We start from the raw sequence: 24,072 nt of genomic DNA, 5'->3' as shown, positions 1-24,072 counted from the left end.
ATGCCTATTGTGTCCGGGCACAGTGATTTAATGAAGAGACGAGCCTCAGCTGTGAGAATCTCTTACCATTGTCTGTTCCATTATCTGGTGTCCGCTCTGAAGGTAATCTGCCATGTGAAAGTCTCTTACTACGAGTTGTTCTATTACCTGCCATTGTCTGCCCTGAAGAGGAGCCGCTAGGCGAAGATCCTTGTATCGCTGTCTGTACGATCACCTGCCGTGTCTGTTCAAAGAGGGACTGTCGTGGGCTCGATCCTTACTATCGCCTATACAGATACATAACATTCACTGTTTTTGGGAGTAACTGCTGTGAGAATCCCTTGCCATTGTTATGCAGGTATTGACCATTGGCTGTCCCAAAGAGGAATCATTATACCTACCATCGACTGCTTTAGAAAGGAATTGCTGAGTGGAGATCTTTTAGCCCTATCTGTTGCCATTATCTGCTCCATGGAAGGATTGCATCGGCTTCCCATTCTGTTATCCCGTTGGTGTGCCCACTGTACCAAGAGCTCCCACCGCAGCTGGACCAAGGGGAACGGAGTTGGAACTTTCACTATGTGTTTTAGTATTTAGGATCTTAATATTAATAAAACTGAACTTTTATTACTTACCTTGCTGTCTGTCTGTGGTGTCTCTGGGTAAACTCCTTGAGGTGGTACATTCAGTAGGTGCCCGTTCCTGCCTGTGACAGATAGTTCGAGAGTGTCTGCTCCACTGCCGGAATCACCCCATATACCATTTCATTCAGCCTCATAATGTCAGAATAGTTTAATACAATGGGGTGATGAATCGGGACGAATACGGTTTCTTCCATGATCTTGATACTTCAGCAATGGAGATAAGGGGAAAATGTAAGGCCCCGACATGAAGACTGTGATTTAGATCTACAGAAACGCTCGTCCTGCTTGCTCTTTAGACAAGCGTCCTGTTCCTCGGCTGGACAATCGATATTTAATTTGGCTACAATGCGAGTCAAAAACCTCCACAAGCTTTTGATATGTAAGGGACTGTGGTGGCAAGTCCACAGTATCCAGTGCGTCGATGCTCATCACGTCAATCTCTTCAGGGGAAGAAAGATGAAGCGTCTGGCTCTCACGCCTGGGGAAGCAACCATGGGGCGGGCTTCTGATCCCTGAGAGGGAGGCATAGATTTAGAAAGTGAGGACAGAGGAAAGGATGAGCCTGTCTCGGATCCCTCCTCTAATTCTACTTGCGATACCCACCATAACAGCTGCCGATGTGCCTCTGCAACAGTGGGGCCAGACCCTGTAGGATCCCGAACCTGGCTGATTTGAAGAAGGCCAGGCAGGAGCGGAAAACATGGATTGGGAAAAGCTCACAATCATGACAGTCATCCTGCTCAAGAGGTGACAGTGCATGCTCCACTCTCAAACAAACTGAAAGGCCATCCACTCGCCATAGATTTCGCCTTTGATTTTGCCATTATCCTCACATCTTATACTGTACTTTGACTGAGTGCTTGCTTTCACATATAAACACATACACACACACACACACAGACGCGCTTACTGTATAGCAGAAGCTAACATGTTTGCCAGATATGCTTTTATACTTCCTGATTGCTTACATCAACCTGCTTGTGACAACTTATTTCTCTATTGGAATGATTTCATTCATGCTTCAGAATGTGGTCTCTCCGAGGTATTTCTAAAGCATTTAGACACAGCTCAAGTTCTTGAAGGAGAACTAATTTCAGCCTCTTGTCAAGTCACCTTTATTTATATAGCAATACAGATTGTGTCAAAGCAACTTAACCGTGACAAACAGGAAAATGTTTTGTCAATAATGCAAGAGGAGAATAATTCTCTATATATTTACATAATAAATAAATATTATATAAATATATAAATAAATAAGTTACAGTCAGTTCATTGATGATTCAGTGATGTCATCATCCAGTTTAGCTCTCCACCAATAGTGCCTGTGCAATCAGTCAAGCGTCTCCAACTAAGCAAGCCAAAGGCAACAGTGGCAAGGAACCAAGACTCCACCGGTGTCAGAAATGGAGAAAAAACCTTGGGAGAAACCAGGGTCAGTTGGAGGGCTAATTCTTCTCTGGCTAGACGAAGCCAGCATGGTGTGGTTTAATTCTAGGCTGCAACAGAGGTCAGATTGTGTTGCAGACTCAGGTTCCTGTGGTCTAGTGCTGATGGTCCTCTTGACAAGGTCTTTGCAAAGGATCTGTCTCTTGGGCTCATCTAGTTAATATGGTCTCCACTGACATTTAGAGGTCATCTTTAGGTGCTGATTCCAGACCACTGATCTGGTCTGGTCTGGTCTTGTACCCACAATCTCATTCTTTTAGAAATGACACAAATCTTTTGACCATAGGTCAGGATTGGAACATAAATCGTCTGGTAAATCAAGAGCTTCGCCTTTAGGCTAAACACTCACTTTGCCCAGTACAACGACCGCACTGATCCACCTGTCAATCTCATGTTCCAGCCTATCCTTAGGCTACTCATGAACAAGAGCTCCTCTACTTGGGGAAGCAACTCACTCCCTAGCTGGAGTGGGCATTCCATCTTTTTCTGGCTGAGAACCATGGCCTCAGATTTGAAGGTTCTGACCCTCATTCCCTCCACTTATCACACAAACACAGCTTTCACACTGGTTGGATAGATACTGGATAGCATGCATTGGTGAAACTGGCAGTGAATGAAGCAATCTTGTCTATTTTTCTTTAGAAACTTTAAATCCTAAATGCCAGTCTAAAATGAGTAATAATGCCATGAGAAAACAACAGAAAAACCTTGTTTTTATTTTTGGTCCAAGCATTTACTTGGGACAGTAGTACATGACATAGTATGTGAGGTGTAGCCTGTGAGTCATTTGAGTATTGCATGAATGTATGCAGTACCTCCTGTCTTACAACGATCTCGTTCACAGACAGCTAGGCTTTCAGAGGTACAAATACACATCTTTGATTGGAAAAGATTATAAACCATCATATGAGAACTCCCTGTGCATAATCGTTCAGAAACCCATCCTTAGATAATTTATCACACTGAAATGAATGTGATGACTTATGCAACAAGTTTTACAAACAATTCACAAAAAACAAACAAACAAAAAAAAATGCTAGTGCTTTTGTATCAGCCAAAGACAAAGCTGAAAAGAAAAGGAAGGTGTTGATTTTCCCAGGAACCTCTCAAACCCTCAGGTGGGTCTAAGAATTGGTCAAACTCTGGAAGACACTGAAGAACAACAGAAGATCACAAATATGGAATGCTACTTCAGTGGAATGTGATTGGTAAGGTCTGTGCGTGTTTAACAAGCTTTAAGTAACAACAAAAGGGGGTTTCAGGATGATTGTATGTAGGAAGTAAGATAACAGGTAAGGAGAAGTTAGTGAGGAATGCTTATGAAATTTGGCTTGCTCTTAACATGAGCATGACACTTTTAAAACAAAGGGCCTTCTTCTCTTTCTGGGTCTACAGAGCAGCACCTCTTCAACCTGTATTGACTTTAAGACACATGAAGGAACAATGTTTTAAAATAAACACAGGCACAGGAAATTCCCGTTTGGGATTTTAGAGCAGGTAATTACGTTGGTGCTTTGTGTTTGAATTGACTGGCAAAGTGTTTAATAAATATACATCAAATTAGTATTTCTCCTTCAAAGCCACCCGAGGGTTGTCCAAAAGCGTGCAGAGGTCCTGGGTAAAGGTAAAAGGTAAATTCTTGCTATATTTAAAATATTTAATTTAAAGCAACGTCCAAGGTATCTCTTCTACACATAAATAAGAATGAAATTATATATTTATAAATTATATATGTAAAGTACACGTATAAATTGGCATTTTCATGAAGGGTAAACCAGTCCATGTGTCTGCTACATGAATGTCTTTAAACCCTTATCATAAAAGTCTTTAAAGACAAAATATCCAAACTGATTGATCGATCATGCTGCAATGACGTTGTCCACAGTCAGATGCTTGATTTATATGAGCACAGCCACATCAAGCGGTTTGCAAACATACACCGTCCACTGAATCCATTTTTGTTTCTTCCACACATTGGATCTTTACAAAAATGATCAAGGCAGTAACGAAGGAATCAAAAACAGTACAGTAACTTAAGTGGCCACTCCTGTTGCGTGTGTTAGTCAGTGAGGTCTCGGTGTGAAACGGGTGTGTGTTTGTGCGTGTGTGTACATAGTCAGGCAGCTTTGTGATGGATTGATTGGATAGCTTCTGAAGAGTCGAGGTTCATTGAGGTCTATGGTCCTATAAAAAACAATTTCTCAAGCCACTGTAGACGCAAGGGTCAGGTGTCGTCATCGGTGTCCTCTATCAGGACTTTGGTGTCTCGGACCTTCGACCTGAAAATAAAAAAGAAAAGAAATCCTTGAGAACTCTGTATGATGGTGCTCTGAGGTTTACAACTCTCCACAAACAGGGTCCAACAGAAATGTCCTGTTACTTTTTAACAAAGGCACAAATCCCTTTATTAAAATGTTCTGTAAAGAAAGAACTATTAAATGTTAAATTTAATTTAAAAGCCATTACCTCATGTACATTAACAAATCAAAACTGATTATCTCAACAATTTATCTTCATTCTCATGGCTCTTTTAAGGAAGAATGTTTTCGCTGTTATGTGAAAAACACATTAATTTGATCAATAACAACAAAGCAACATTTGGTTCTAAACAGCAGGACATTTTTATTTAGGCTAAATCTGCAACCCTGTTACTCATTCTAAGGCCCTGTCCACACGGGCACTCTTTTAGCTGTATATGATTAAATTTTGTATCATATAGGGGTTCTGTCCACACAGATCCGGATTTTTGGGACACATTTTCATGTGGACAGTGATTTTCTGAAACGATGACGTCATCAGCCCACATCTCGCCCCTAGTCCGACACCATGTCATGTAACAGCAACAAAAACATGAACAAACACTGAACGATTGTCTTTTTATTAACTAACATTAACACAAATAAATAAATGTATTGTTCCATGTTAGTTTGTATACCGCGTGCAAGGTTTATGTGCACAGGCTTCTCTATTTTTAGTGTATCTCTGTGGCAGAATTACATATTGGCCTGGCATGTATACTACATCGTTTTGTGTCAGTTTTGTGGTTTTCGTGTAGGGCTGAATGATTTTGGAAAATAATCTAATTGCGATTTTTTTGTTACCAATATTGCGATTGCGATTTAATATGCAATTTTATGCAATAAGCTCTTTATGTTCTGTATTATTCAACAAAGACGAGCTAAAAAAAAAAATCATTGTATAGTATGACCAACACAATATTAGAAAGATTAAAAATACATTTTATTTTCTGTAGGCCAGGCCTATGTCACGATGAAATTAGGTAATGCATGAATTGATATGAATGACATTTTTATTAAACAACTACAATCACAGTAGTATATTGACTGATTTGATGAACTTCCAACCTTGAAAGAATGTAATAATTATGACAACATAAAGCACTGACAAATAAGCCTGGTGTAAACATTAATATACATATCACACAAACTAAAGTAGATTGCAAAACTACTTTAGATAATTCAAAGTCACTGTAATAAACATATGTAAACATGTGGACTGCACTTTTTAAACTGTCTGTTAACTTAAGACCAGTGGTTCTCAAATGTTTTTGATAAAAAAAATTTTTTTTTAAACTTGCAGCGTGGAGCGACTGTGAGACATCACCTATCGCTTTTCTCTTCCCTTTCACAAACCCATCCATCTCCCATTTTAAGTTACGACCTTTGGCTGTTTACGTTTTTTTTTTTTTTTTATGCTGATGGCTGCGTGCCCCCTGCAATACTCGTGCACCACATACTTTGAGAACCACTGCTTTAGAAAGACTTTAAATAAATAAATAAATAAGAATATATATTACCTTATTATATATATTATATAATAAGCAAATAGCGTAGCATGCTAATTGCTAATTGGTCCAATTGCTACTCAAAACTAGCCCAATCGCGTTTCAAGGGGTGTCCAACGGTATTCCAGGTGATAAAATACACATTTTATGGAGGAGTTGCCCAAACCACGGACTTGGCAACACTGTAGCGTGCCAACTTGATGCTTTCTGTGAAGAATGAGCTTAGATGTGTTCAACTTAAAGCAGCGCTGATTAGACCGATTGGTGCGTGCCATCAAAGCACTGTGAGCTATAAGAGGGCAGCCCTTTACTTATTGATCAATCGTCGTGTCCAGTCGAACATATCTCTTTACTCTGGCACATAATCGCAGCATCTGCAATTTCCATATTACTGCAATTATTTCATATTATCATAAATGCAATTAATTGTTCAGCCCTAGTTTTGTGCAGACACCGATATTTCTTGAGACGAGAGGAAAAAAAAAAATTGGATAGGGAAAGCTCTGGCTTTGTGTGGATGTAGCCTAAGATTTGCCATTTAGTTAATTGCTTCAAAAAATACTAGAAATTAATAAATCTTTAAACTCCACGTCTTTTTATAATGAATATACATTTTCAACTAAGCTTTATAAAATTTTATTTACTACAAATTGAGAGTAAAAAAAATAAAAGATTATTGTCCTTAATTATTTTCCAGTAAAACACAAATAACTGGAAAAGCCAGATGAATTAATTTATTAAAAAGAATAGGATCTCCAAAGATCTCCATTTATTCCTTAAAACTTCAAAACTCTTCAAATGTAATTTACAGAAACTAGGAATGTCGGCCTTTGAATATTGTTGTGGACAAGGGAGGGGGAGGGGGTTTAGAGAACCAAAAATATTTAAAACCATCTAACAACACATCCCAAAATCTTTTTGTGTTTAAAATTAAATTCAGCACATTTAGATTCACGTGAGGTTTCTTTATATCGCCTATATTGTCTACTGGTTTAGCAGTACAAATCTTATTCTTATGTATTCATGTCTGGATTCGTGTCTGTGAGGCTGAGCGTACTGGGAGGAGAGGCGTGGTCTTTTCAAGGACATGCTGTAGCTTCTCTTCCAGTTCTTCTTTCCCTGTCTGTTCCTCACTCCATCCTCTTGGTCCATCATCTGCTCCAGCAAAGTCTGGTCATCTGCATTCAGAGGTGCTACTGAAATGTCCCGCACAGCTCTGAACTCACCACAGTTATTCAGGTGCTCGTTCTCCAAACGGAAGAAGTTCCAAACAAAGCGCCTAAAAGAGATGAAACAGATTATTAGGATGGTTACTTTACTGTTTCAATCACACAGGATTAGTTTTTATTATTATATGTGCATGTCAATACATTTTTAATTCAGATGTTATTCTGCAATGTTTATGGTCTTTTTGGACAGGAAAAGAAATATATTGAAATCATTAAGGCGGGTGGGTCTGCTGCGCACTGCCAACACAGGTACTGGAATATTTTGAACAAAATCCATTTATGCACGTAATTATGCAGAAAAATTAAACACAAACATATATCTGTTATTAGTATCAGAAATGTATATGAATATAACAAACCAAGTAACTTTTAATATATTGCTCTATATTTTATTGAAATTCAAAGCTTACTATTCATGTCTTTAAGTCCGTACCATATGTAGTCAGCGTTATTCCTGTGAATAAGTTACGATGCATATATTTTTATGCCCTGATTGAGCAAATTTTGTTAGCCTACATATAAACTGTACAAATAAAAACATTAAAACAACATGCATATGCAAAGCATGCAATGTCTGTGGCAACTTTAACATTTGAAAGGATACTATAGTAAAGTTATTGCTCTCCCTATTTAAACTGATTTTTAATTTTTATTTTCAAATGGTTGACCTGAAGAATCAAAGATATATCATACACTTGGAAAATTATGAGCTATATCAATGCTTATCGACACTAGCAGTACACTTAGCTCATGAGATGAGACAAAATACTAGGGGTGGGGAAAAAAATCGATACAGTATAGTATCGCGATATTTTCCGCAGCAATACTGTATCGATACACAGATGGCAAGTATCGATCTTTTAGTATACTATTTGGTAGAATAATAAAACATTTCTTGACAATCACTAGATGGTGGTGTTGAGTATTTTTCTAGTGAAGTCAGCTGGGTCACCTTCAGCATTGTGGAAAGTTATCAGGAAAGCCCCTTCTGCATTTAAATCGGATGTGTAGACTTTGTATTTGTATGGGATGCACAGAATTTTTAATATTTTTGCTCAAATAACGCAGACAGAAAATGTATATGCTGTATGCTTGCTCCTGTTGCAGTGGTGCTACTCTGCTGTAACATGGTGTACAGCTGTACTGGGCAACGCTTGTAAAATGATGTTACCTTAAGTGATGCTATGCTATGCTAATATGCTTTGATAATAACAGCTTTGTAGAACTATACATATTTGGAAAATTAGTCCAAACAAAAAATCAAAAATAAAAAACAAATAAAAAAATAATATTTTGATATTTCATTTTAAGGTAACACTTTACAGTAAGGTTCCATTAATGTTAATGTATTAACTAACATGAACAAACAATGAACAATACAATTATTAAAGTATTAATTAATCTTTCTTAATATTAGTTAATGAGAATACAGTTGAAAGTTAAAAGTAATTTACTTTCAAATGCCCCAATTGCTGAAAAGTCTGAACTTTTTTTGTACCAGCTCAAGTTACACAATAATAAATCACAATATATTGCAGAATATCTCAATATATTTGAAATCGCAATAATATTATATCGTGACACAAGCATCATGATAATATCGTATAGTGAGGCCTCTGTTGATTCCCACCCCTACAAAATACAGATACTTGGTTCACTAGAATGAGACAATATTTTAATAGAATATTTAATACATTTTCAATTACAAAATACTTGTCTTTTAACTACAAAAAGTAAAACAATGCAGTTATATTTAGAATTTTTTTAGGGCTGTAACTAATGATTATTTTGGTAATCAAGTAATCTTCTGATTATTCTGACAATTAAATAATCTGATATTTTTTAGTAACACAAATAGACCTAAGTGAAAACCAGGCTTCAGTATGATTATTTATTTATAAACTAATGATGAGACAATAATAACTCGTATAAATAAAATATCACCAAGTATTACATGGTTTTATTGAACAACACTGTTAAAATACAAAATGCAATATGCCTATACATAATATGAACATAAATACCTGCAGAAGGGACCAACATCCTGGTGCCGTTTCACTTTACAGCATGATAAAAGATGTTTTGATCCACTGAATTTTAATATTTGGCCACATGGAGACTCAGATACTTTTATTTTTAAATCGCGATGTACAATATATGGCATATTTAGAAATGGGTTGATGTATTCTCCTGTGTTGGCAAAGGTTTATTAATGATTTACGTTACAAATCTAGTGTAATAATGCACAGTTTTTCTAGATGAACGTTAAGCAATTCAAATTCACAGCATATGCAGACAAAGAGTTACAGTCTTTACTGGTAAATTAAGATCAACACAAAAAGAGATCATGTGTGAACAGGAACTTTTCAAAAATCCCAGTAAATTTGTTCTGGCAATCATGTCGTTCTGTTGGTGATGACATGATTACTCTGAGCTGTTTATTTTTGTATATGTGCACTAAATGGACATCTTTGACCATTGCGACTTACAGCTTTTTCAGAGTGTCACGCTTCTCCATGTACTAGGGCTGTGCTGACTGCACGTCTCTTGTTTATAAGAGCAAAAGATTCTGATTGGCTAGTCATGTTAGTTTGGTTTGATTGAGAGTGAAAGCTGTGCTCCTCTCAAACCATTGTGTAAGAAATTATTGTCTGCCTCGATCCAGCTTCCAATCCACAATATGTTTGATCATGCTCATTTCCTAAAATGGCTTAAATATTATAGAGAAAAAGAAAATCAACAGTTATGTTGTTTGTAGATCATTTGGTGACCATTTGTAGAATTGGAATGGCGTGGGACACTGAGAACCACCTCAGACAAAGGGGTGTCCTTAGACCTTAATTATTAACATACAGAGTACAGCTGTTTCAACAGGAGCAACTTCATTTACATGAAGGGTAGTGAATTGAAAATGTATAAAAGGTTTGAACTAAGGATGTTCTGGGTTCATTCTAACTCTGTTGAGCCCAAGGTACTGCATGTACTTTGTCACTGCTATGCTGCAATAAACATCTTCAATGTCCTTTAGACTTTTTCTTACAATTGGTAGATGAACTCATGGACTCGAAAAGTTATATCTTTTTATAAATAAAATGTATTTTTTTTTTTTCCTCAGCCAAACACTGCACAACGGAGATCCGGCATGGTGCCTGAGAACTTTAAGCCTTGAGCTTTGAATACATTTAACGGACTGTTTATTATAAAGACACAGCTTTTTCCTTCAGAAAATATTTGTTACTTGTGGATAAATATGTTTTTATCAGATGTTTGGACTCTCATTATGATGGAACCCATTCAATGCAAAGTATCACCTGGTGGGCAAGTGATGTAATGTTATTTTCTCCAAAATTCTAATGAAGAAACTCTCCCATCTACATCTTGGATGGCTTGAGTGTGAGCAAATTTTCAACTTAAGTTTTTGGGAAAAGTATTCTTTTAACCACAGATTGTGGGTAGAAATGGTTAATGAGTGTTATGATATATGCTGGTATGCTCACCTGAACACCTCCAGTGGTGCAAGGACAGTTGCCAAAATATCAGAAATTTGGAGTTGTGAAAGAGAAAGTGGAATTGTCCAAGCAAAGCGCAAGATTACGTCTTCTATTATGGCACAATAGTAGTAAGCCTGTTCAAAGAAAGCACAAAAATTAACACAACGATAAGACTGTCAACAGTGTAAATGATGTGAAGGGGACTGTTCCCATTTAAATGGTAAAACATGAAAACCAATGGTGTGTGTTACTTACTTTTTGTGGATATACAATCTCCTCTCTGAGGAGGGTGTTTTCCCCTGCGTTACGGTCAAAAAGACCCCAATCCATCTTCAGGTCCCACATTAAGGTGTAGCAGGAGTTAATGATCTTGCAGGAAATTAACAGGTAAAAGAAGACCTGACCTTCTGGAAGAGCTAATGATAACAGAGAGGGAGTAACATAAGAGAACACTAAAGATATAAGGAAACACAGGACTTTACATTTAGCCGCATGGTGTTCCTCAAGGATCCGTGTGTGGTCCGCTTTTACTTTGTAAACAATATCATCAACCATATTCTACCTGACCCAAACTGTCTTTCAGACTTGTTTTGAATAGAAACATAAAATTTCATGTTGGGTAAACAAAGAATTTCATACAGTATCCAAAGAATCTGAGGTTGAGGTAAAGAATGTTACAGCTCATGTGCTTACTTTCATGCGTCTTATACAGTGCAGAAAATATGACCACAAAGAAAGTAGTGGAGTATTTGCCAGCATTAGCCAGGTGAGGGAAGGCACGCTTTGTGTCCCGGTAACGTCTCAGGCACTGCACAAACCGGAACCAGGCAGGCAAACACTGGATTACAGCTCGTACTCCATATGAATATGAATGACATATCTCACCACCTGATTTGAAAGAAAAAACATACATCATGTCATAAATAACTACCCAATAAAAACCTTTTTAAATATGCCAAAAGATTAACGTGCATTTGTATACCCTCTTTAATCCACAGCTCCCCCTCAGACTTGGACCAGTTCAACTCCATGCTGTAGAAGCAGATCATGTACTCCAGGTCCATCAGAACTACTACTAGAGAGTTGAGCTGGTCAGCCAGCCAGAAATCTGCAAAACCCACTCTATGAAATGGCGCTGTGACCACACGAAACTATGAACAGAAAAAGGTGGAAAATAATGCAGGAGAAATAGGAGGTGACCAGCTTAATCGACAATTTGGAATATTAATATGTATCATAAAACTGTGACAAATGCTGTTGTGTGTTATGAAATGGGTTTCTCCTGGCTCTTACCAATAATTTGAGTAGCCAAAAGCGAGATTTATAGTAGCATGTTTTGAAAGGGTTGATAAGGAAAAAGAAGAAGAATCCATAGAGAGCTAGAGGGTTCACTTGTATAGGGATCATTGTGAACTTGGCAAAGAGGCAAGACAGAATACTAACACACCATAGAACTCCAAGGAAACCAGCAATCTGCATAAAAACAGAGAGAAATAAACGTAAAAATCTGGTTCTTTTTACATTGGTTTTAGTCTAGCAGGAAGTCTGACAAGATCTGTGCACTGTAAAATCTCTAAATGTATGAAGTAGCTGTCCAAATAAATGTGAGCAATCTGTGATTATTTTAAAAGCACATACAACTGTTCTTTTTCCACTTAAAATTTTTGTAAATTCAAAAAGTCAAACAGAATAAAAGACTCAAAAATGGAACATAATTATTTCAAATCATCTCTTGTCAATGCCTAATAAACAGTGTAATTCTATACTTCAATCGTAGATTTCCAATTACCTCAAAGAGATGTTGGTGGGACAGGTTGTTGCGGGGGTTGAGCTCGAATATTAACACATGGTTCACTCCAGCCTGCCTCCATCCATAGGTGTTGATGCCCAATAAAAAAAGGAACTCTATTAGCAGGAAACCACCTCGATACATTCTCACCAGGGGCCAGACCTTCTTCTCATCTCCGTTAACAAGTTTAACAACACCTACATATGTGCAAAACATACAGTTGTTAAAATATCCAAACCACTGAATCCTTGAAAAAGATTCTGATCACAAAGTTATATTAATGTTGTAAAATGTCTTTACAGATGGTGAAAATATTAGACCTTACAAAGTAACTAAAAGCATTTCAAACTTCCATTAAAATAGCAGTTTTCTAAAAGGCATACCAGAGAGTATGTACCTGTGATGATGACTGTGACGGTTAAAGCAACGAAGACACCACAGTAGAGTCCTACTCTAAAAGTGGTCCATGCTGGTGCAGGCTAAGATAAGGAGCACAGGATGGTGAGATGTTCATGTTCTTTTAACACTACTAATGAAAGATGTTTTGGTGAAAGTCACAGAGTGTCCTACCTGTGCTGCTCCCAATGGGGGCACTCGGAGCCTCTTCATGGCTTTCTGTCGGTCTCCTCCTTCCAACTCTGTGGTAACAAGGCCCTGGGGATTTAAGAACATGCTGTCAGAATAACTAACCACTGTGCTATTTTGATCAGATACAATTTAATTGTTCTTTAAAGCAGATATAGTTTTTCTGAAATCCTTATACTTTAAGTGGAATGAGTCATTTGAGTGTATGGTACCTCGGTTTCAGAGATGAGCTGAGTGATCTTCTTACAGGTGTAAAAAGGAGCCACTTCAACATGGGCCACACGCCAATCAGCGCCTCTTGCCGTCTCAAAGATCTTGTCATGTTTCTTTAAAATCTTCCGAAAGCCTGTGAAGTTTAGATTCTGACAGGGAGAAACCATTAACACTTTAGATGAGATTGAGTTCAAAGAACAGATAATCAGAAATTAATAAAAAACAGTGACACTAGCTGGATCATAATCAAATGGGAATTACTGAAAAAGCAGCAACAAAGGCAATCATTAAGTTATCATGTGCACAGGATTCCATGTAATCAGTTCCACCAAATGTCATGACAATTTTAAATATTAAAACATTTTTTAAATATTTAAGGCTACGTTCAACCTGCCACATGAAAAAAAAAAAAAAATAATAATAATAAAAAAATTATAATAATAAAATAATAAATTATAATTAAAAAAAAAAAAAAAGATGTGAGCAACCAATCAGAACTGAGGCTATGTTCAACCTGTCACTTGAAAAAAAAAAAAAAGAAATAAATAAATAAATAAATAAAAACATTGTGAACAGCCAATAAAAAAAATCAGATGTGAGCAACCAATCAGAACTGAGCACTAAGTCTTGTAAACCAGTGTTTTGTATGCTTTCAGACCTGGTAGTTCTGCAGCAGGATGAGACTGAGGTAGAACTCGCTGAAGGCCAGCTGCAGGTCTTTGATATTGCGATGCTTGCAACGCTCCTGCTGTGACAGGTGGAAGACAGTACGACGGCGGCGCAGACCTGTGGCTCGGCTGCTCTCCCGCTGTGCGTCCAGAGACGACTGCAGCTCATTCTGCAGAGTGGCAAATCGCCGCTGTGCTTCTGCAAGCTTCTCTGTGTCAAAAGAATGGAAACATCATATGTAATACAACTGGATGGATGGAATGTAAATATCATGTCCAGGGTTCCATATATTATATATAAATAATATATATATAAATAATAATATATATAATATATATAATATATTATATATTATATATAAACATTAAAAGCGTTATAAAACTGTATGTTTAACAAGTACAAACTGTGATTATACTGAATTTGACAAGCAATAAAGACTGAAACTATAACCCTATTTCTATAACATAGGTCCTGCACAGGGATCAGTAATGTCTAATTTCTCAACAAATCACTTATGTAAACTGACATTTACTGAACGGGAAAACTATTATTACTTATTTATTTCTTTTTACAAAGCCTTCTTTAACTATCTGAGAAACAAACCCACAAACCGTAAAACCGTGAATGACTCAATTCAAATTTATGGGCTCGTATACTCTCTCGTTCAGCATGAATTCAAATGTTTCCAAGGTCACAATGTAACACTTGGCTGCTAACCAATATTTTTTATTTTGTAAACAATGCTTTGTACTTCACTCATGTCCAAACATTCACATGTGCAATGTGCAAAAATGTGTTTTGCTGTACCACAGCGGTGGGATGTTCATCAATATAACCCGCAAAGCCTATTTTACATTAACTTTACATGATTGGTTATGAATATGAATTATCTCTAAGCCATTGGTTAGACAATAAACAAATGGTCATGGGCAAAAATGAAAGTAAGAGAACAGTGTGAGTGAAAGAAAGTAAAAGCAGGTGGTTATTTATTGGGATATAAAAAATAACAGCAGTGCTGGTTTAATGGCAGTCCTGGCTTTAGCTAGGGAGCTTTAATGTTTGTTTTCTCAAAGGTAAATCTCTGTGTGATGTGTAATCTGTCACTGTAAATACTAAGGACAAAAAATCGAAACAAGTAGCAGACACAAAACTGTGAGCTTTACCTTAAACAAGTCTAATGTTTACACTTAGTTACCTGAATAGAATGTGTTGATTTTGGCCAGCTCCTTCTCACATGTTTGGAAGAACTTCTCCTCAAACTTGGCATAGTATCTCTTGACAGTGTCTTCATCTGTGACTAAAGGATGAAGCAAGTGTGAAAAAAGTTACTTAGGAAAAAACACACACACACTCAAAAAACAAGGAAATATACTGAGCAGAAAAAGAAGAAATGAAACACAGCTCAAAAGCCTGAGGTTGTTTGTGGGAAAGAGAAAACAAGTAGTGAAGCTCATTCTGCAGAGCAGTACATCAGATTCATATGTTGGACCTTGTGAATATGATTTCTGGGTCAAAATCACTGGCTAAAAAGTAGCAGGTACACACTGCCCACAGAAAATGTTATTCTTGTTTAGATCACAATTTCTGTGCAAGAGATGTCAAGGATAGGAGTTTGGAGTCATTACAAGCATTTAGAGAAGATTCAAATGAACCTTTTTGTAAGTGAAATAAGGGTCTAAAACAGCATGAATAAAATGAAGTCATCATCCAGGTTGAGAAAATAAGACTACATTGTACTAAGGATACCACTTTGCACCAACAAGAATCATTTCATCTGGCAAGCCGGTTGAATTAATTGTACAAAAAAAATAGTAATTTTCAATTCCAAAAAATCATTGTTATCAGTTCCACACAGAATCTGCACTAGCAGTGCTCCACATAAAGCTCTACAGATTTCTACAGAATTGGAAAGACCCATCTAAATTCTCTAAAATTGAGCTTTACGCCAGGTCTACACCAGACACAAGCAGCAGCGTGATGCAGAAATATATATATATATATATATATATATATATATATATATATATATATATATATATATATGTATGCACTTTAAAGCCTGGCTCACACTACAGGAGTTTTAAAATCATAAACGATTTTGAAATCTGATTGCAGCTCACACATAAGGAGAATCTTTGCAGATTATCTTCCCTCAAATATTAAACATGCACACACTACAATATTTGAACATCGTGGCACATCACAAACTGCAAGATATCGTTAAGATCTTGCCAGAGGGAGCGCCTCAAGTGATCTCACGCAGCAGATCATCAGGTTATTATTATTTTTTTACATTCTAGCTTTCTGCACTCACCTAGTTTTCACTCAATTCACTCCAGCACTTATATTTCTCCTTACAGTTGTGATGCGTTTGACACTTTACATAGTTGTGTTTGTCAAGTAACATGTCTCCACTATCCAAAGAAGCCCTGCATCAGCTGTTTTGCGCATTGGCTGTGAAAGTACTGACATAATCATATACAGATCATCCCGATTTAAATCCTAAATATCAAACATGTTTGATAATAATCGGGCTGCCCCGATTTGTGTGCGAGCAGATCTGCAGGTGCGAGATTCGATCGGTGAATGCCTCACATTACCAGATAATCCGCACCGAACATCGGGACAGATCGAGGTGCTCGATAAGATGTTTGCTCCGATTCTCGGGAGGGGGATATCGGGGCTAAATCGGGCTAAAAATCCTGTAGTGTGAGCCAGGCTTAAGGTATCCCTGTATAATTATTCTGCGTCATGTCTTTCAAGATCCCTAGTCTGAGAACTAAGAGTCAAGACTATTTAAGTCAGCATGGTCTTAAATCACAGGTTTAACAGTTCACAGGTTGTGACTTCAAACATATACAGTTTGTGGGGCATGTGAAGTTTCTGTTGACTGTAAATACTTTTGACACCATTTAGACGTCACTGCATGATATTCCCCTCTGCGGGACAAAACACAGAGCACAATGACAGTAAGTCTGGTTGATACTGTCCAGACAGACAGACAATGAATCACTATCTCAGGACTCTCAGACTTGGGAAAATGACTCATGGCTCAAAATACCTGCATTACTTTATCCTAAGAACATTTAAGGAGCATAGCCTCCTAGATTAAGAGTTTCACACTGGTGTACAGATGCATTTTAGAGTAACTCTTAAAACAAAGAGGTCAGTGAGGAGAATATTGTTACATGAGTGTGTGGTATCCACTAGGGATGGGTATTGTTAAGGTTTGAACGATATTACTACTCTTACCGATACTGCTTAACGGTCCGGTACTTTCACGGTATTCTTATCGGTACTTTGTGTTGTGTCTGTGTGTTTTTTTTTTAAGAACAAGTTGAGAACAGAATTAAAATTTCTTTATATATATATATATTTTTTTATGTAAAATTAATAATGGGCTTGTCTTGGACCAGAGGTGTTAGGAGGAGTTGGTTGGTTCATAGTAGCTGCAGCTTAAAAAAAAAATAAATAAATAATATATATATATATATATATATATATATATATATATATGGAATTTTAAAAACAAGTAGAAAATATGTTGATTTCATTCTCATTTTTCCCAAAAGAAATCAACAGAATTTCTACGTAAGGTTAGCAAACCAGGGAGATTTTACATTTATTTTAAATGACGTGAACAACTTTGATTCAACATTTTTAGCATACATACCTGACGTAGATGGGGCAACAACCAGAGACGAGCTAGCTAGGCAGTCGATACACATAATGCACTTTTGAAAGATGCTTTGACAGATTGCTTCTGTTTCCGCCCTTACATGCAAATGTTGTTTTGCACTTATGACAACGAGGGTTGTCAGCATTAACTCTAGTGAAGTATAACCACACTTTGGAACGTTTTGCTCTCTCCGCCATCGTCACTCTTTGTATCAAGCGTGAGTTTTCGTACTGTTATGCGTGTACCGTGCTCGTTCTTGTTGTTTGTGTGTGTGTGACTGACAGACAGCCTCCGCGGCGTGCATGCGAGTTCTTGCAGATCTCACAGACAAATGTCTTAATAATATCACAAATTAGAAATGTTTGGTAAGATAAAATGTGCACGATAACATTAAGCAAATCTCTTCGCCATCGTCACTCTTTATTATTAAGCAGAAGTTTACATACAGTTAATGCATGTGTGTGCACTTGTTGGTGTGTGTGTGTGTGTGTGTGTGTGTGTGTGTGTGACTGACAGACAGCCTCCGCGGCGTGCATGAGTTCACGCAGATCTCACGGACAAACGTCTTAATATGATCGCACATTAGAAATGTTTGGCGAGATTAAATGTGCACGACAACATTATTAAGCAAAAATACATAGTACATAATTTTTTTTTCCTTCAGTACCGAAAGCAGAACCGATACCGTCAGATCTTACTGATACTACGGTCTTTCATAATTTAGCATCTACCAAAGCTCAAGTGCTGTGGTCTGTATGTGGTTGAAAAACACGTGTCATCTGACAAAACTAAAACAATATGACTCTCAGCTGTGATCCTTGAAACACTAGACTCACAAAACAACCCATTACCCTACACTTCCACAACAAACAGGAGTCTATTAGATTAGATTTAGATTAGTCACAGGTTTCAATCTGCCAGGAATCATAACATGCAAGTTCTATAAGGTATATAAGATTTATAAGGAACTGCTTCCTTGATCAAAGTACTAAACCACAGCTGTCACCAACAGAAAGTTACAAAATTTGTAATGAGTCAAAAAATCTCTCAGAGTAAGCAGTTGCCTTATCACATGACACCTATCAGTTACTATAAAACCCTCAAGTATTGTAAGAAATATTTTGGGTTATGATGGCCATTTGAGGTTCAGTGAGTTCATTGTGTAAAAACACTTTGAAGTGAAAGGGTTAAGATGATTCTGGGTTGTTCTCACGATAAACTGTTTGATCTGATCTGATCCAGCAGAAAGTCCCTCTCTGCACTGGTTTAGGTAACCCTCCCCAGTGAGACCTTCAGCTCGGTCACTGTGTCTGGCCTGCTATGAAAGCACAGCTCAGTTTCATAACAGCCATGCAGGGATGAACATACACAGCTCTATCTCCCTCCTGGGAGAGAAAAATAAACTACTTTAGAACTTGTGAACTGTAATCTTCCAGGGAATGACTGAACTTACAGAAATACCCTGTCCTTTATTTAAACCTAACACACAACAATTCTGGACTTTGCTGCTTTCTGTACTTTTGACCAGTGTTTGATCAATGTATCAGCTACCTGGTTATTTATTTGTACATTATTACCCGATAACAGTATCTGCTTTACAATGGTCAGTGAAAAAAGCCCATATCAGCGAGCTACTGCTTTTGTCATTCCAGGTCATTGATTAAATTCACACAACACTAGCTAAAACTAGACTACGAAATCTAATAAATTGAATTGACAGCACAAACTATCAACAAATGTCACTATTGATTAGTTGGGTATGTGCCCTGTGCATCTTCTTTACCAATAAACTAGGGCTGTGCAAAAAATCGAATGTGATTGTCATGCACATCTCATCAGTAAAGACGCTCTTTTAATTAGAAGCATTATCTCCAGCACGTGTGTTCAGATCAGGGTTGCCAGGTTTTCACAAAAAATCCTGCCCAGTTGCTTCTCAAAACTAGTCCAAAACTAGCCTAATTGCGCTTCCAGAAGGTTCCCCGATAAAAAATTGCTTTCCGGGGTTTAAATTTTAGTTTAATGGCATGGTTGCCTTGGTAAAATTCGCATTTTAGGGGCTAAATATCACGTTATTGGTATTTTCGCCTCGACTCGCGGACATGAAAAACTTACCACAGACTTGGCAACATTGGTTGGCATTTACTACACAGAGCCGTAATTCACTGACAATCTACACAAAATCGATTTTAAAATCGGTGGCGATTCTTTGTCGATTTTGAAATCGATTTTGTGTTAGTTGTCGGTAGACTACGGCTCTGTGTAGTAACTGCTGCTCCACCTGAACCAGTGTTGCCAAGTATGCGGTTGTTTTTCATGTCCGCGGTTCGAAACAACCCCAATACCAATAACGTGATATTTAGCCCCTAAAATGTGAATTTTACCAAGACAACCATGCAAAAAAAAAAAAAAAACCTGCATATTTTAACCCCGGGAAGCATTGTTTTTTTTATCTGGGAACCTCCTGGAATCGCGATTAGTTTTGGACTAGTTTTGAGAAGCAACGGGGAAGGATTTGTTGTGAAAACCTGGCAACCATGATCTGAACACACGTGCTGGAGATAATACTTCTAATTAAAAGAGCGTCTTTACTGATGAGATGTGCATGACAATCGCATTAGATTTTTTTTTCACAGCCCTACAATAAACTTATCAAAGGAGACACTAAAGACATAAGATCACAAAAGTTTCTAATTTCAAATAAATGTTGTTTTATTCATAAAAAGAATAAAAAAAATTAGCACAGTTTCCATAAAAATAAATTCCAACAGGAATAAATTTTATTTTTAAATATGTTAAAATAGGATATAAAAAATATATATAAAACAGTTATAAAAAATATAATTAAAAATAACATTGTATTGTAATATTGTAAAAATAATTTTTTTTAACTGCATTTCTAATCAAATAAACACAGCATTAGTGGGACTAAGAGAGAGAGAGAGAGAGAGAGAGAGAGAGAGAGAAAATACAATTTATACAAAAAAAAAAAAAAAAAATCTTACCTGTCCCAACCTTTTGAACTGTAGGGTACATACACTACCACTCAAAAGTTTGGGATCAGAACGATTTTTAATGTTTTTTTTTTTTTTTTAAGGAGTTTCTTATGCTCATCGAGGTCTCAAATCTGTGGTTTATTTATAAAGACAGCGCCTATTTAAAAAAATAAATTCTTCGATCTCGGAGACAGTGAGCTCCACACGATCAGCGAGAGCTCAGTCCTCATGTATCTGCCGAAGTAGCCTCACCTCGGCTAGACCTTATGATATGTGCAGCTGGCTCTGATGTCTCCTTTGTGGTTAAACATAAAATATAATTTGTTTTGGGTAATGATGACTTTATCATGGTCAATTCTCTTTTACTCTATACCTTGTGATACTATTGTTGTATTTATTGTTATCTTTAGTCCTTCTGTCTGTTGTATATTTCACAGTGTAGTTTCCTGAAGGAACTGTGATTTGCTTTTTATCTATTGCCATGAGATGTGCTAAAATGACAATACAGTTGACACTGAATTAATCATTAGATGTAGTTCTAGGTAAAATGCACTTACATATTACACCTTTTTGCATACAGTGATGAAATCTCCATTAAGAAATCTAGGGACTATGATCTCACTCTTAAGCCAAGTAAAGATGGTCATAATCACTCACGTAACACTGTACGCAAACACTTAAAATTAGAGGTTCATGACTTCAAACACCTGCACTATCAGCCCTTTCTGAAGTCAGTCATCAAAAAAAATCAGCATCTTATTAACGAAAAACCCTGGTCATGCAAGTTCCCCTCCAAAATAATAGCTTTACTTAAACAATCCCATTAGCTACACTTATCACCACCCATAAAAACCACAAACTTTGACAGAAGATTACAGTTATTTCTAGATAATCACAACTACCATTATCCCACAGCTTAGAAAAACACTCAGTATGCAGGTTTATGGCTCTTTGTGAGCTTCAGCACTGTTGTAGGAAAAAATTTACATCTGGTCATGTGTTTGTGTGTGTGTGTGTGTTTGCACATGCTGTAACCTTTGGATGCAAATCCCTGCTTATCGGAGCGCTAAAACAGTCCCCCATAAGTTATCCATCAGCCGTGGGTCTTGAGATGAACCCCGGGAACTAACAGATAGCATGGCATTACAACCGAGACAAAGGATTTCTTTATCACTCGGGTTTAGATGTAATAATCTGACAAAGCAATTAAATTACACACTTTGCTAAGGATAACTACTCTTCAAAATGTCACTGTGGTGTGGTAACCTTACACTCATTTTTAGGTCAGGATTTGTCATTTCCAGTTACTAAGACAGGATGGAACAAACCAAAAAAGACTGCGGACTGTGAATATGAAAATGCCTGATGGTAGTCAAGTATAACGGGACAGTAGGGCTAAGTAGGGCTGCGCAATATTGAAGAAAAATGCGATACATTGTTTAAAAAATGTGATATTCGATATGCGAATATTGCTTAATGAGTGAAAAATCTATTTAAACTATTTTAAAATATTTAAAAATGAAAATAACCAATTTGTTTCACATTGTTTCTTGGAAAAATAAGAATCATTACAACTTCTGAAAGTAACCAGCAGTTTTAGCAGTACACAAAAAGTAGCCACAAATCAGAAAATGTAATTTTAACATCAAAGTGAACATACAAACAAATAAATCAATAACACTAATTTTATATCATTGTAACTTTGCTTTCCATGCACTTTTAGTACTCATTCATATACCACAGTAAAAACTATAGTCTGAGAAAGTTCAAACATGAAGGCAAGTGAACAGTCAGTAAAAAAAAAAAAAAAAAAAAAAAAAACAGAGATAAATATAGATAAAATAAACCGTACCAGTGCTGATTTTGACAGGCATTTTTGATTTAGTCCTAGTCTTTATCTTGAGACAAATTACAGTAAGTTTACTTAACATTTCGACATTTAACATCTTTTGTTTTTTTAACCTTAAAGGGGGGGTGAAATGCTATTTCATGCATACTGAGTTTTTTACACTGTTAAAGAGTTGGATTCCCATGCTAAACATGGACAAAGTTTCAAAAATTAAGTTGTACGTTTGTTCCAAAAATACCTCTTCCGGTTTGTCACAAGTTTCGGAAAGTTTTTTTTTAATAAGGCTCTGTGTGACGTTAGATGGAGCGGAATTTCCTTATATGGGTCCTAAGGGCACTTCTGCCGGAAGAGCGGGCGCTCCCGTAGAGCAGAGCACAGCAGAGACATTCACTGATCAGAGCGAGAGCGAATTGTCACAAAAGAAGTGTGTTTTTGGTTGTCAGGGCAAGACAACCCTGCACAGATTACCAAAAAAAAAAAAAACAGCATTAAGGGACCAGTGGATGGAGTTAAAAATTGCTTCCCGGGGTTAAAATATAAATTTTTGGGAAGGGTTTCCCTGGTAAAATTAGCATTTTAGGGGCTAAATATCACGTTATTGGTATTGGGATTGCTTCAAACCGCGGACATGAAAAACAACCGCAGACTTGGCAACACTGTTTCAGGTGGAGCGGCAGTTACTACACAGAGCCGTAGTCTACTGACAACTAACACGAAATCGCTTTCAAAATTGACAAAGAATCGCCTGCGATTTTAACATCGATTTTGTGTAGATTGTCAGTGAATTACGGCTCTGTGGAGTAAATGCCAACCAGTGTTGCCAAGTCTGTGGTGGTTGTTTTTCATGTCCGCGGGTCACAGCGACCCCAATACAAATAACGTGATATTTAGCCCCTAAAATGTGAATTTTACCAAGGCAACCCTGCTAAAAACGCACAGCCCTAACATAGAGACATCGTTGCTGATGCTGCTCTTGTTAAATTTCAGCCTCTGGATCTGATTCTGGATCATAAATATACGCTGAATCTGACTGTTAGCCATGGTTTGTTTTGGATGATGTCTTTTTCCTCACAGTAATGTCACAGCTTCCAAACGCTCTCAACGCAAAAGCCTACTCGCGCTCGTGATTCTTTAGCTCCGCCCACACGTCACGCCCCCCCCCCCCCTTAATGACAAGGCTAGGAATGCTGTACCTTTAAGACGAAAGGCATGCGTTTAAAACTGATACACGTTCGGTTTTCACTCACCTGTGAATGTTCACTTAACCTATAGCTGACTGTATTTATGTGAGATACTCTACACGATAGACATTTGGACTGCTTTTTGTGTATTTGAGTGCTGATAACTGATTGCACGCTGTTTATGAGAACTGAAGAAGTGGAGAGTGCACGCACGAGAGAGGAATTCTATCAGGGTGATTCCGCATTTCACTCCTTAACTAATTTTAAGTTAATCGACAACAAATTATGACTCCTGGGAACTATGGGTTACCACATCCCTACCACTTCGGGTGCTGATGCCATAATTTCAGATCGCTATTTCGAGTTTTGGTAGCCTATTCAACCACCATAGCCTATGCAATCCAATGACAGGGACGCACATTTTGATGGACAAGACAGTAGCCTATAGGACGCATTTTGAATGTCCGTTAGTCCACAAATAACATTATAGTCCCATCTCGTCTTTTTAATAAAGACGCGG

The 24,072-nt window shown here is 37.3% G+C and overlaps 1 protein-coding gene across 1 annotated transcript in view; it reads right to left on the bottom strand.

Moving 5' to 3' along the window:
• Positions 1 to 2,766: 2,766 nt before the first annotated feature.
• The window catches only part of LOC128025803 (xenotropic and polytropic retrovirus receptor 1 homolog), a 37,488-nt gene continuing 16,182 nt past the window's right edge, over positions 2,767 to 24,072 (bottom strand). The window contains exons 3-15 of the mRNA XM_052612329.1: positions 15,046 to 15,147; positions 13,840 to 14,060; positions 13,181 to 13,330; positions 12,954 to 13,037; positions 12,781 to 12,862; positions 12,384 to 12,580; positions 11,888 to 12,067; positions 11,577 to 11,745; positions 11,288 to 11,482; positions 10,850 to 11,010; positions 10,601 to 10,728; positions 6,932 to 7,153; positions 2,767 to 4,348 (exon numbers count right to left, since the gene is read on the bottom strand). Coding sequence (XP_052468289.1) covers positions 4,294 to 4,348; positions 6,932 to 7,153; positions 10,601 to 10,728; positions 10,850 to 11,010; positions 11,288 to 11,482; positions 11,577 to 11,745; positions 11,888 to 12,067; positions 12,384 to 12,580; positions 12,781 to 12,862; positions 12,954 to 13,037; positions 13,181 to 13,330; positions 13,840 to 14,060; positions 15,046 to 15,147 — 1,946 coding nt within the window. The 3' untranslated portion in view covers positions 2,767 to 4,293. The remainder of the gene's footprint in view (positions 4,349 to 6,931; positions 7,154 to 10,600; positions 10,729 to 10,849; positions 11,011 to 11,287; positions 11,483 to 11,576; positions 11,746 to 11,887; positions 12,068 to 12,383; positions 12,581 to 12,780; positions 12,863 to 12,953; positions 13,038 to 13,180; positions 13,331 to 13,839; positions 14,061 to 15,045; positions 15,148 to 24,072) is intronic.

Source organism: Carassius gibelio, chromosome A2 (assembly GCF_023724105.1).
Source record: "Carassius gibelio isolate Cgi1373 ecotype wild population from Czech Republic chromosome A2, carGib1.2-hapl.c, whole genome shotgun sequence".
NCBI classification, from domain to species: domain Eukaryota; kingdom Metazoa; phylum Chordata; class Actinopteri; order Cypriniformes; family Cyprinidae; genus Carassius; species Carassius gibelio.
Note: the sequence above shows the minus strand (reverse complement) of the source record. Positions and strands in the feature narration are given on the sequence as shown.